General features: G+C 54.9%; 1 protein-coding gene across 1 annotated transcript; it reads right to left on the bottom strand.

Annotated features, from left to right (window-relative positions):
• Positions 1-8,214: 8,214 nt before the first annotated feature.
• On the bottom strand, positions 8,215-12,605 carry LOC103718413 (D-3-phosphoglycerate dehydrogenase 1, chloroplastic-like). Its single transcript, XM_026808994.2, has 5 exons — positions 11,990-12,605; positions 10,233-10,609; positions 9,728-9,838; positions 9,561-9,656; positions 8,215-9,481 (listed from the first exon to the last, which is right to left on the bottom strand). The coding sequence occupies exons 1-5, from the start codon at positions 12,603-12,605 to the stop codon at positions 8,810-8,812; spliced, it is 1,872 nt and encodes a 623-aa protein (XP_026664795.2). The 3' UTR covers positions 8,215-8,809.
• Positions 12,606-13,096: the final 491 nt, after the last annotated feature.

The raw sequence follows: 13,096 nt of genomic DNA, 5'->3' as shown, positions 1-13,096 counted from the left end.
TGAAGTGGGCAATAGAACTCGGTGAGTTCGACATCCACTACCAGCCTCGACCCGCCATCAAGGCCCAGGTGCTCGCGGATTTCCTCGCTGAGTGCACGGTGCAGGAGGCGGAACCTAGACCGCCGGAAACGCCCAGCCTCGACCTCCCGACCTGGACGCTTCACATCGATGGGTCGTCGAACCCCGAGGGTGGAGGAGCCGGGCTGGTCCTTACCAGTCCTGATGGAGTGATAGCCGAGTATGCCTTGAGATTTGGATTTCCAGTGACCAACAACGAGGCGGAGTACGAGGCCCTAGTCACGGGACTCAAACTCACCAGGGAGCTCGGCATCCGGCGTTTGAAGGTCTTCACCGACTCCCAGCTGGTGGTCGGGCAGGTCCGTGGGGAGTTCGAGGCCCGGAGCCCGACCATGCAGAACTACGTCCGGAAGGTGCAAGCACTCATTCCCGATCTCGGCAGTGTCGACATCCAGCAGGTCCCCAGAAGCGAAAATGCTAGGGCCGACAGGTTGTCCCGCTTGGTGAGCGCAGAGGCGCACAACTTGTCGAGGGCAATCTACCTGGAGACCCTGGAGGCCTCGAGCATCGGCGAGGCTGGAGCGGTGATGGCAATTGATCCGGAGCCGTCTTGGATGGACCCGCTCGTCGCCTACCTCGCCGAAGGGATCCTCCCTGAAGACGAAGATCAAGCTCGGCGACTTGTCAAGAAGTCCGCCCACTACGTACTCTATGAAGGGAGGCTGTATCGGACCTCGTTTACCGCCCCCCTCTTAAGGTGCCTCCGCCCCTCGGAGGCGGCCTACATCCTCGGCGAAGTCCACGAGGGCGTTTGCGGATCGCACTTGGGGGCTAGGTCCTTGGCGCACAAGATCATGAGGCAAGGCTATTATTGGCCTACCTTGTTGGAGGACTCAAAGGATCATGTACGGAAATGCGACGCCTGCCAGCGCCACGCCAACGTCCAGAGAGTCCCTTCTGTCCCCTTGGCACCAATCACCGCACCCTGGCCCTTCGCACAGTGGGGAATGGATATCCTCGGACCATTCCCCGTCGCTTCAGCCCAGCGGAAATTCTTGATTGTTGCAATCGACTACTTCACCAAGTGGGTGGAGGCAGAGCCGCTGGCCACTATCACGGAGGCGCAAGTCCGGAAGTTCGTGAAGAAAAACATCATTGTCCGATTTGGGGTACCCCGAGTCCTCATCTCGGATAATGGTCGACAGTTCGACAACAAGCATTTCCGTGATTTCTGCGAGGAGTTCGGGATCGAGCATCGGTTCACATCTGTGTCGCATCCCCAAACCAACGGTGAGGCCGAGGTCACAAATCGGACAATCCTCCAAGGAATTAAGGCGCGAATCGGTCGGACGGGGCAAGCTTGGGTCGAAGAACTCGAGAATGTCCTTTGGGCATATCGGACCACGCATCGGACTCCTACCGGGGAGACACCTTTCAGCCTAACCTATGGCACGGAAGCGGTTGTTCCCGTGGAGCTCGGACTCCCCTCGCCCCGGGTGGCCGCGCACCGACCCGAGGCCAATTCGGAGCAACTCCGAGGGAACCTGGACCTCTTGGAAGAAGCAAGAGAAATGGCGCAGGTTCGGATGGCGATGTATCAGCGGAGGGTGGCCCGATATTATAACTCCAAGGTCCGACCGAAACTTTTCAGAATCGGAGATCTGGTGCTAAGGCGAGCCAAAGCATCTCAACCCGCGGAAGGTGGGAAGCTGGCGCCAAATTGGGAAGGCCCGTATAGGGTTCGCTGGGTAAACCGACCTGGCTCCTACCAGTTGGAGGCCCTAGATGGTCGAGAAATTCCGAGGAGCTGGAATTCCGCTAACCTGCGGGCGTATTACCAGTAGAACGACAAAGCCAGGAAGACAGTTCGAAAAATGTACAATTCTTTTCATTTCAATAATTCCTGGTTACAATGGCGTGTTCGTGTGATTACAAAGAATTCCCAGAGGGGGATTGGGGAGTAACGAAAATAAGGAAGAGGTGGGGACTCCGTAGAGTTGAAGATCCGGGATCCCGAACCCTCCACCCGAAGCAGCTGCAATCCCACCGGGCGTGGGTGCTTCTCCCCGGAGGCGCCGTCGACGCCTCACGCAAAAGACGAAGAGCCGGCACGGACGAAGAAGAAGTGGACGAAGGAGGAGTTCACGCTGCCTCCAGAGGAACGCCACCTCCAAGGGATATTCCGGTCCTCCCCAGGAGAAGGGGAGGGAAGGAATACAAGGGAGAAGAGCGCGAGGAAGCGTGATCCCGGATGAAACGCCTAGAGCGGAGTTCCGCCGGGGAGAACCTCCTTGTTGATCCCAGATGAAACGGCTAGTTGGCGGAAGTCGCGAGGGGCGCGCCTCCCGTTCCTCCGGCAGGGGTTTCCCAGCCACACGCCGGAGAGGAGGTCCACGATCCATGGCAACCCGAATAGCTCCGGCTTGGGAGGCTCCACCGCACCTGCACTTATATTTATAGCCAAACTATGGCCCCCCGGTCGTTCCGATGCGGGTGGCTCCAATAAAGGCGGGCGCACCGAATCCGGAGCCGCTCCAGCTCTCGAGGCGTATCCTCCCACGATCTCCTAAGCGTCGTTCTCCTTAATTGCATTCTTCATGCAGGACACTCCGGGCGGTGTGTATCCCACGGCCCACGTATCTCCGCTCGCGCCCAGGCCGCATCCGCCTCGAAGAGCGCGCGTATCGCGGCCGCTTAACTGACACTCCTTGCAAGCAGCAACTGGCGATCCGATTTCCCAGGTAACGCCTCAATTAGCATTTAATACCCTTCTGGTGTTCCCCAGGCGACGCTTGGAGAATAGGAGAAACACGATCGTAGCTGGCCACGGAGAAATCCCGTCGAGCGGCAAGCGACAACGAGCGGAATTCCCCGAGGCTCGGCCCTCGGATGCCAGGCTAACCCGATGATCATCCCGGGAGCAGACTAGCCTGAAGCCCCGACCGGTCGCCTCGGCTTGCGCCAGCCTTGGCCGACCAACGAGCGGAATTCCCCGAGGCTCGGCCCTCGGATGCCAGGCTAACCCGATGATCATCCCGGGAGCAGACTAGCCTGAAGCCCCGACCGGTCGCCTCGGCTTGCGCCAGCCTTGGCCGACCAACGAGCGGAATTCCCCGAGGCTCGGCCCTCGGATGCCAGGCTAACCCGATGATCATCCCGGGAGCAGACTAGCCTGAAGCCCCGACCGGTCGCCTCGTCTTGCGCCAGCCTTGGCCGACCAACGAGCGGAATTCCCCGAGGCTCGGCCCTCGGATGCCAGGCTAACCCGATGATCATCCCGGGAGCAGACTAGCCTGAAGCCCCGACCGGTCGTCTCGGCTTGCGCTAGCCTTGGCCGACCAACGAGCGAAATTCCCCGAGGCTCGGCCCTCGGATGCCAGGCTAACCCGATGATCATCCCGGGAGCAGACTAGCCTGAAGCCCCGACCGGTCGCCTCGGCTTGCGCCAGCCTTGGCCGACCAACGAGCGGAATTCTCCGAGGCTCGGCCCTCGGATGCCAGGCTAACCCGATGATCATCCCGGGAGCAGACTAGCCTGAAGCCCCGACCGGTCGCCTCGGCTTGCGCCAGCCTTGGCCGACCGATGAGCGGAATTTCCTGAGGCCTAACCCTCGGATGCCTGGCCTAGCGCCGGAAGAATTTTCTGAGGCCTAACCCTCGGATGCCTGGCCTAGCGCCGGAAGAATTTCCTGAGGCCTAACCCTCGGATGCCTGGCCTAGCGCCGGAAGAATTCCCTGAGGCCTAACCCTCGGATGCCTGGCCTAGCGCCGGAAGAATTTCCTGAGGCCTAACCCTCGGATGCCTGGCCTAGCGCCGGAAGAATTTCCTGAGGCCTAACCCTCGGATGCCTGGCCTAGCGCCGGAAGAATTTCCTGAGGCCTAACCCTCGGATGCCTGGCCTAGTGCCGGAAGAATTTTCTGAGGCCTAACCCTCGGATGCCTGGCCTAGCGCCGGAAGAATTTCCTGAGGCCTAACCCTCGGATGCCTGGCCTAGTGCCGGAAGAATTTCCTGAGGCCTAACCCTCGGATGCCTGGCCTAGCGCCGGAAGAATTTCCTGAGGCCTAACCCTCGGATGCCTGGCCTAGCGCCGGAAGAATTTCCTGAGGCCTAACCCTCGGATGCCTGGCCTAGCGCCGGAAGAATTTCCTGAGGCCTAACCCTCGGATGCCTGGCCTAGCGCCGGAAGAATTTCCTGAGGCCTAACCCTCGGATGCCCGGCCTAGCGCCGGAAGGATTTTCTGAGGCCTAACCCTCGGATGCCTGGCCTAGTGCCGGAGGAACTTCAAGAGTCAGGAGTCGGCGAGACGCTACCAAGAGTTAAAAAGAGGAAGGACGAAAGTGAAATGAGGAAACACTTTGTTTGCATTAACTTTCGTTGCATAAGGGCCGAGACCCATACAACATGGCAAAACGCCAACATACAAAGAAAAGAACAAAGAAAAAGTACAGAGGGTCAGCTTGGAGGAACCCCTGGATCGGGAACGGCGAGCACGTCCGCGAAGGGTAGGGAGACGGTTGGAGAACCGGCAGGCAATGGCATCGGAGGGGAGTCGAGGAGGGAGACCCCACTCAGGTCAATTCCGGGGTATTTAGTGGACACCCTTGCCAGGCCTTCATCGAAGCCTAAGGCAAAGGAGTCGGACCCCGCATCCGACATGTCACGGATGAACTCGGCGGACTGACGATAGGCCTGTACCGCCTGACGCCCGATTTCCGCGCTCTTCTCGGCCAGCGCCGCCTCCGCTCGCTCCGTAATCTGAGCTTTCGCCTCCATGACCTTCGCCACAATCCGGTCGTCCGCCTCGGAGGAGACCCTCAGCAGATCGGCCCGAGCCTCCATGTGCTTCGCCTCGGCAGCAACGCGAGCAGCCTCAGCCTCCTCCAGGCGCGAATGAAGCTCCTGGTTGCTCGCGCGGGACTCCTCCAAGGCCGATTCCAATTCGGCCAGCTTGGCTTCAAGAGATCGGGCTCGGTTGCGGGCGTTGTCGGCTGACTGCTGGGCCTTCTCCCACCTCTCCCGGAAGTCGGCAGCCTTCCGGGACTGCTCTTCGGCCCGCTCCTCCGCCTTCCTGATCTCGCCTTCGAGACCCGAGGCAACCTTGAGTTGCTCCTGAGTCTCCAACAGTTGCCTCTCGAGGGCGGCGAAGCCGAGTACCCGCTCTTCGGCCACCTGGAGCCTCGTCTCGAGGTCCCTGGTCGTCCTCCCCGCCGCAGCCTGGCCTCCCTCCTCTACAGCTTTTAGTCGGCTCTCGGCCCTCGCCAGAAGCCTCGCCTGTTCCTCGTGGCTCTCCTCCAGACGGATCATGTACTGGGCGAGCTAAGAGATAGGAAAAATGAGGGCGTCAGGCGGGGATCAATAGAGCCTATAAATGACGAAAGCGGCCAGAAGAACACTCACCGACATGAGACAGACGCAGCTGGCAGCCCCGACGTCAGGGATCCCCATCTGCCGGACCCGCCTACGGTCACTCTCCAGCAGCACCGTCTCGATGAGGTTTCGGGCGCCGGCGAAAGTGAAGGCTGACCCCGACTTCGCCCCGGAGCCGGACGGTGGTTCTGCGGCCTTACCCTTACCCATTGCTTGGGGGAGAGTTGTGCTGACCGTGCTCGGGGCGGGGGCCGCTCCAGAAATCGATAGGGTCCCGCTCGGCCGGGGCCTCGGCGCGCTCCTTCTCGTATCATCCGAAGCCGACCGAGTCGAAGGCCGGGCTGGGGACCGATCGTGTCCGACCCGGCCGTCTCGGGCGCGCCCGGGTGATGCCTCCGGAAAAGCGGTAGTCTCATCACCGGAGGGCTGATACGGCGTCAACTGTCGGTCCAAGCCCGCGGCGTCCCCCTGACCGGTGGGTCCGGACCCGTCTGTCGGCGTCGGAGTCGCCTGCTGGCGGGACTTCTTCGCCGGTGGGACCCCGCTCGGAGGAGTCCGTTTCTTCCTCCGGACCGCTTCCAGTAGGGACGCCCTACTGACAGCCGTCGCCTTGTCCGACCGCATGACGTCGTCGATTTCTGCAAAAAGGACGAGATGGTCGGAGACTGAGAAACTGATGGAAAGAAGAAACGAAAGAGGAGAAAAGAGCTAAAAAAGAAGTGGTGGCGGGCTCACGGTCGGCGGGGACCGAGCTCAGACCGACGTTCACCAAGGCATCCTCGGAAATAAGGCAGGCCACCGGGGGAAGCCGGCCCTCGGCAACCAGCCCCCTCAAGACGGCAACGCCATCGGACTCCTCCCTCGACAACCTCGATAAGCCGATCGGGGACTTCATCGGCGTCTCCCAGGTTGCCCCGATTCCCCAAGAGGGATCTACGTCAATGAAAAAGAAACGCTCCTTCCAGCCGTGAATGGAGGAAAGAGCATCCTTGACGAGGCCGCACCCTCGCCGCGCCGCAAAGCACCACCACCCTCTGTCCCGGGGGTGGCCGCTCAGGCCGTAGCATTCCCAAAAGACGTTCAGGGTGGCGGGAACCTCGTGCATGCGGCAGAGAACCTGGAAGGCCGTCAGGGTACGCCATGAGTTCGGCACCAGTTGCGTCGGCGCCACTCTTAAACCCCGAAGCACCTGCACGACTAAGTCCGAGGGGGGAAAGCGGAACCCAGCCCGAAGGATGTCCTCATTGATGGCGACCTTCCCTGGAGGAGGATGGGACATCCTCTCCTCAGGCCCCGGGAGCGTAATGTTGCAGGCTTCGGGAAGGTGGTACCGGGCCACGAACCTATCTAGGTCTTCAGGGACCAGCTCCGACCGAATGCCGTCCGCCCTTACTTCGTCCATCCCTAATGGCCAGTGAACCTACGGTCAGGACGGGGTCAAGAGGGGGGAAGGCACCGGAACGACTGGAATACACTAACACGAAAGGAGAAAGTACGGAGAGCCCTAAATCGAAGAGTGGGGCAACTCACCGGAAAGGGAGGAAGAACGGCTCCGAGAGCATCAAAGGAGGAGCGAACGAACAGTTCGGCGGCAACGGCAGCGGCACAAGGGAGAAACTTGAAGATGCCTGTGAAGAGAAAGGCGGACGGGGGAGGGCCCCCGGTTAAATAAGCGGAAAGGCGGGTGACGCCTCGGTGACGCCAGAGGACGCCTGGCTGCCGAAAGTTTGTTCGCGCCCCAAAGGCGAATCGACGCCATTAAGGAAGGATGTCCGCCGAAATCCGCAGACCGCCAGATCAGCGACAACTGCCATACGCCATAAAGAAGGCGGAAAGCTCGGAGCGCGCGCGCCTTTCCGAGGGATGGCGGCAATCTCGAAGCATCACTCCCTTCACCCGTTCCCCTCCTGGTTCCAGGCTCGGGAGTGGGGGGCTACTGTTACGGGGGAACTTAGCCACCATGCCCCACGTGACCGGCACGCGCGCCCAGGAAGACTACGGCTGCCCCTTGATCCAGCAATCCGACCTCGGGTCGGATATCTTCAGCTCCGCAGCCCGACCCCGAGTCGGCTGCCCCTTGATCAAGCAATCCGACCTCGGGTCGGATATCTTCAGCTCCGCAGCCCGACCCCGAGTCGGCTGCCCCTTGATCCAGCAATCCGACCTCGGGTCGGATATCTTCAGCTCCGCAGCCCGACCCCGAGTCGGCTGCCCCTTGATCCAGCAATCCGACCCCGAGTCGGATATCTTCAGCTCCGCAGCCCGACCCCGAGTCGGCTGCCCCTTGATCCAGCAATCCGACCCCGAGTCGGCAATCTCTCGACAACAACAGACTGTTGCTCTGAGGCACGCCGCGGCCCCCTGCTCCACTACTCCCTGCAACGGCCGTATCCGGCGCTGCCCCACGATCCCCTGTAACAGCCGTACAAAGCGGAGCTCCACTATGCCCTGCCATGGCTGTACCCAGCGCTGCCCCACGACGCCCTGTAACGGCCATGTCAGTGGCAGCCCCATCGTGCCACACGATGACGAATCCCCGGAAAAACCCCCCAGCCTGATATATATGAGGCTGGGGGGGAAGGGGGAGGGTAAGATATATCTTCCAGAGTATCATCTCACCTGCTACCTTCTCCTTCTCCTTCTCCTTTAATCTCCTCTGACTTGATCGTCGGAGGGCCCCCACTACCCCGATGGTGGTGCAGGGCTTGCTTGCAGGTTTCACGGCGGAGGGCGGAGCGCAACCAAAGCAACTCAAAGGGAACCCCGTTCACACCGCTGTGCCAATCGTTCTCGGTTTGGACCACCAGCAACACAAAACATTTTCATGATCAATTCTTCTGCATAATATTCCTTAAATCAGTAATGATGATGTATTTTGATATCCAAAAGCATGGCCAATTGCCAACTTAAAAGACCATGAGAATGGATACGAAAACAAAAGAACTATCCTTCAAGGACCTGTTGACATAGATTTGAAGGGCAGAAAAATGTACTAATATCTCAGACAGCATTACAGCCTGCTCCAACAAAGTAATAACCATTGCTCTGCTGCATGCTTGAGTAACAAAAATCAATGATGCACTAATACAAAACTTCTGCTCAACACTGCAACCCACCTACAAGGAAATATCGCAAGGACAACAACAGATAATACAAGAAAATAGATACACATAGCAACAGCACCGAAGCATGTGTTTAGAGAGGCCAATGAGGCTGCAGATTGGGTGACGTCCTTTGTTGCCAACCATTCCGGAGACCACCTCTGGGTGGGGGAGACGGAGTTGCTTAGTGCTCTCCGTGATGTGTTGCTTTTTAATTTTTTTGGTTGTATCCGTACACGTTATATATAATACTCCCGTTTTTAGCCAAAAAGAAGAAGAAGCACAAGCAACTTCCTATTCAGTACTTCCTCCTCTGCCTTCATAGCTTAAGGAAAACAAACTCCTCAATTGCTGGGATCTTGCCAATCTTCCTGAGAGTCTCCTTGTCAGGTTCCTCATCAACTCCAATAGCCATAATGGCTTGTTTCTTTCTAGCAGTCCTACCTACACTCATAAAACTGATATTCACATTCTTCTCCCCAAGAATGTTTCCCACCTGCCCAATCATACCAGGTTGATCAACCTGCCGACAGAGTATGATGTTCCCCTCCAGGCTCACATCCACACTGAAAGAACCCACAAGTGTGAGATGTGGTACGCCATCCTTCACCCTTCCCTCCACTCTTATATCACCAGAATCCGATATAGCACTCGCAAACTTGGACTCCACATTAGAGAAGCAGACCTGGATCGAGTCCAGCGGGATCTCAGGAGATCCATCATGGAAGACCCGCTCCTCGCTGATACGGAGGCCTCTTTGCTTGGCAGTATAATCAGCATTCACAATGTTGACAAACACATTGGAGATAGGTTCTACTATGCCTTTCGTGATCGTGGCTCGGAGAATTCTTGTGTCGAGGTCGTCGGGGTCTCTGGTTGAGGTGTACACCACCTTGACCAGCCTGATGCCACTTCCTCCTGCAACTAGTTGTACAGCGAGCCTGCCCAGCTTCTCCGCCAGGACCACATAGGGAGATAGCTCAGAGAAAACCTGAGGCAAAGGAAAGGATTATTGTGTAGAAATCAGGTAGGAACCAATCTAGGAACCTAGACTACATTGTATATGTTACCTTAGAAGGAACCATGGGTGCATTCACGGCAGTGGCAGATAGTTCTCCTTTCAATGCCCCAACAACAGCCTCTGCGATCTCAATTGCTACACCTTCCTGCAGTAAGAAAGAGGGTAAGGTGATGTTGAGACTAAAACTATCAAATCAGCTGCAGAGCAATGGCTAACCTGAGCTTCCATGGTACTAGCTCCAAGATGAGGTGTGACTGTAACGTTCTCATGCTTCACCAACTTGCTGTCTTTTGGTGGAGGCTCCTCTGTAAATACATCAAGAGCTGCCTGTTCCAGATAATGGAGTCATTAAGTCTTCGCTAACAGCTTCTTTGCCCATTTAGAAAATCACTAGTAGTACTTATGACTGCTTCAATAAAACAAGGTAGCATTGAGGGGTTGTAGTGCAATGTCAAATCATTTAGATTCCTTTTCCATCTAAGACGGATACCTAACTGCATCTTCCAAAACCTTATTTAGTTGGCATTTAATTGGATATAAACATCACAAGGATTTTTATGCTGAAATGAGTAAATAACAGCATAAAATACATCAACTCTGCTGCAAAAATTCATGGTCTACCCATGACAGGCAAGCTAAGAAGATTTGGTGCAGATTGGAAGTCCACTTGCAAATCTAGATTTGCTGCATGAATATGTTTAACCAAATCTCAGAGGAGTACCTGAGCAACTGTTCCATTATCCAGTGCTCTCACTAAAGCATCTTCATCGATCACTCCGCCCCTGGCTACGTTAATGATTCTCACTCCCTTTTGCATTTTTGCAAAAGTATTATCATTCAAAATCTTTGAAGTATCCGGAGTAAGAGGCATGTGGAGAGAAATGAAGTCAGAAGTGGCTATGGCTTCATCAAAAGATACAAGTTCAACTCCAAGAGCATGGGCCCTATCAGCCGGTGCATATGGATCATGGGCGATCACGCGCATTCCAAGTCCCTTTGCACGCCGAGCGACTTCAGAACCAACCTTTCCAAATCCCATAACTGCCAGTGTCTTTCCCACTAGAGAGACGCCAACATACTTGTTGCGTTGCCATTTTTCTGCAAAACATGAACATAATAGCATCAGGCAAAGTATTAGGCGCAATAGGTCCATCATAACTCATGTTATAGAAGAGAAGAGGTTTTTGTCAAGCAGCAAACAAAGCAGCAGACCTATTTTACTTCAACTAGAACACAAGAAAGCTACTAAACACATCACAGCTATGAAAGTTTAGCCAGAAAGATGCCCCATTTACAAATCAAAGTATGCATCAGATGACTGAGAGTCAGAGGCATTGCCTTATGTGAAGTATATGACTCATTATATGATATACAAAATGTTAATATGCAAATTTGCATTGAATACCTGCCATATCCTGCGAGAGATGTCACCAATAATCAGATATATGAAGTTCTTTACTTATGTAGGTACATGATAGCAATGAGAAATATAAAGGAGTTAATAATATGTTTATTGTATTTAAAATAGTAAATTGTGAAAGAAGGGCCATTAGATACTGATATGCATATTTTGGTCATCTGTCCAAACTTAAATCCCACTTCAAAGATATAGATCACCTATCATCAAGTAAACTACAAACCAGTAATCAGCATTACTGAAATGTGTTAATATTTTTCTTTTTGAAGGGAAATGTAATCTTTTCAGTCATTGATGCACAAATTTGAAAATTCCAGCATATAAAAGCATATATAGCTTATCAGCAAACGTCATTTTATCGTCTTCACCACAAAACAACCTCTTCTAGTCCCACAAATCCATCAAATTTAAGGCAGAGAAAAAAAGTAAAAAGATAGAAAAAGAAAGCCAACAGTGTGGCGATAGATTATTGCAGATCTCAAGGGGAACAATGCATTTATCTATGGGGGGAAAAGTAAAAGAAAAGAACTCGGCTAGGCAATCTGGAGGGCACCTCCAGCACTAAACGAGCCACCAAAACAAAAGATGTCCGCTCTTTACCATTTCTAGCCTAAAATATCGAAAAGCGACCAAATTAAGGTTCAAAACAAACAAAATTTGCACACTTCTGCCTAAATCCAAGAGAATCCGTCGAGTCAGGCCAGTGATGTAAGGGAATGAAGAAAAGTAAGGCAGGCAAACCGGAAGATATCATGACCGTTACCGTTAACACGGTCCAACCGAACTTAATAAAAGTGATTCTTTTTTGATCGAACCCGACAACAGTTCATCATAAGAACGTAAAGAAATCACTTCCGTCCACACTCTCAGATCAAAAGATCCGAAGCAAACGCTGAGAGAGAGAGAGAGAGAGAGAGAGAGAGAGAGAGAATGTTGTAAATTTTTTCCCTTTGTTCTCTATGTATCTTCTTATATCTCCTTAATAACTAGGCGGGAGGTTCAACTTCTTCCACCGTTACATCACTAAAAGAGAGAAGGAAAGAGAACGGTCTAGCTCTTACCAGTCTTCATGGAGGCGTCGGCCTGGGCCACGTTGCGGGCCATGGCGGCGAGGAGGGCGATGCCATGCTCGGCGGCGGCGATGGTGTTGGCGGTGGGGGCGTTGACGACGAGGCAACCAAGCTCGGTGGCGGCCTGGAGGTCGACGTTGTCGATGCCCACCCCGGCCCGCCCCACCACCCGGAGCCGGCCCCGCGCGGCCTCGAAAACCTCGCGCGTCACCTTGGTCCCGCTCCGCACAATCAGCGCGTCGCACAGCGAGATCTTCGCGCAGAGCTCCTCCGGCGACAGCTGGTACGAGCAGTCCACGTTCGCGTGCTCCCGCAGCAGCGCCAGCCCCGCCTCCCCAAGCTTCTCCGCCACCAGCACAGTCGGCCTCGGGTCCCCGGCCGCCGCGACCTGGAGGTCCCTCCGCCGCTGGACGGCGGCGATGGCTGAGGCGCCGTCTTCGAGCCTGGCGGCCTGGCCGAGGAAGGGGGATCGAGACTGACATCTCAAGCGAAGGAAGGAGATGGAAGACGAGGAGGAGGAAGAGTTCAAGTTGGAGAGAGAGAGGAGGAGGGAGGAGCGTGGGGTCGTCGTGGGGCGGGGGAAGGGGATGGTCTTCGACGACGCCATGCTTTGTTTTCGTTCTCGATCTCGGAGGGAAGAGGAGGGAAAGAAGGTGAAGGCCGTTGGTTTTTGGTCCCGGCCTTTTTATCGGGTAATCAAGCGGTCGCTCGAAGGTCTCGTTGGGGCCAAAGGAGTAGAGATTTAAAGGGCGATTTTGAGGGAGAGAGTTCAGTCCGTGGAAGCAGGACTAACCGAATCCGACTTTATTTAATCTTTTATTTTCGATTTGCCTTTAACGGAACTTTTACTTGAAAGAAGGTGTAATGCACGAGTATTTCTCTATCTTTTTTTTTATTTTACAACACTTTTTCTCCTCCCCTTCTTACAGACCAGAGTCATGCATTTAGGCTATAGGCAAGGATGAAAGATCTTTCTAGCCAAATATATTTATAGAAAAATTAATGAAGCTGCAAATTGAATGACTTTTTACGTAGCTAGTCATTTAGGCGGTATTCTGTGGATGCAGAGAAAAAAACTATCCACGGCAAACGATATGC

This window comes from Phoenix dactylifera, chromosome 1 (genome assembly GCF_009389715.1).
Source record: "Phoenix dactylifera cultivar Barhee BC4 chromosome 1, palm_55x_up_171113_PBpolish2nd_filt_p, whole genome shotgun sequence".
Taxonomy (NCBI): domain Eukaryota; kingdom Viridiplantae; phylum Streptophyta; class Magnoliopsida; order Arecales; family Arecaceae; genus Phoenix; species Phoenix dactylifera.
This window is presented reverse-complemented; position numbering and strand designations above follow the sequence as displayed.

Coding starts and splice junctions, on each gene's coding strand:
- LOC103718413 (XM_026808994.2), bottom strand. CDS start 12,605: ATGGCGTCGTCGAAGACCATCCCCTTCCCCCGCCCCACGACGACCCCA. Junction 9,839..10,232: donor ATAATGGAACAGTTGCTCAG/GTACTCCTCTGA, acceptor TATCTGGAACAG/GCAGCTCTTGATGTATTTAC. Junction 9,482..9,560: donor CACCCATGGTTCCTTCTAAG/GTAACATATACA, acceptor CCTTTGCCTCAG/GTTTTCTCTGAGCTATCTCC.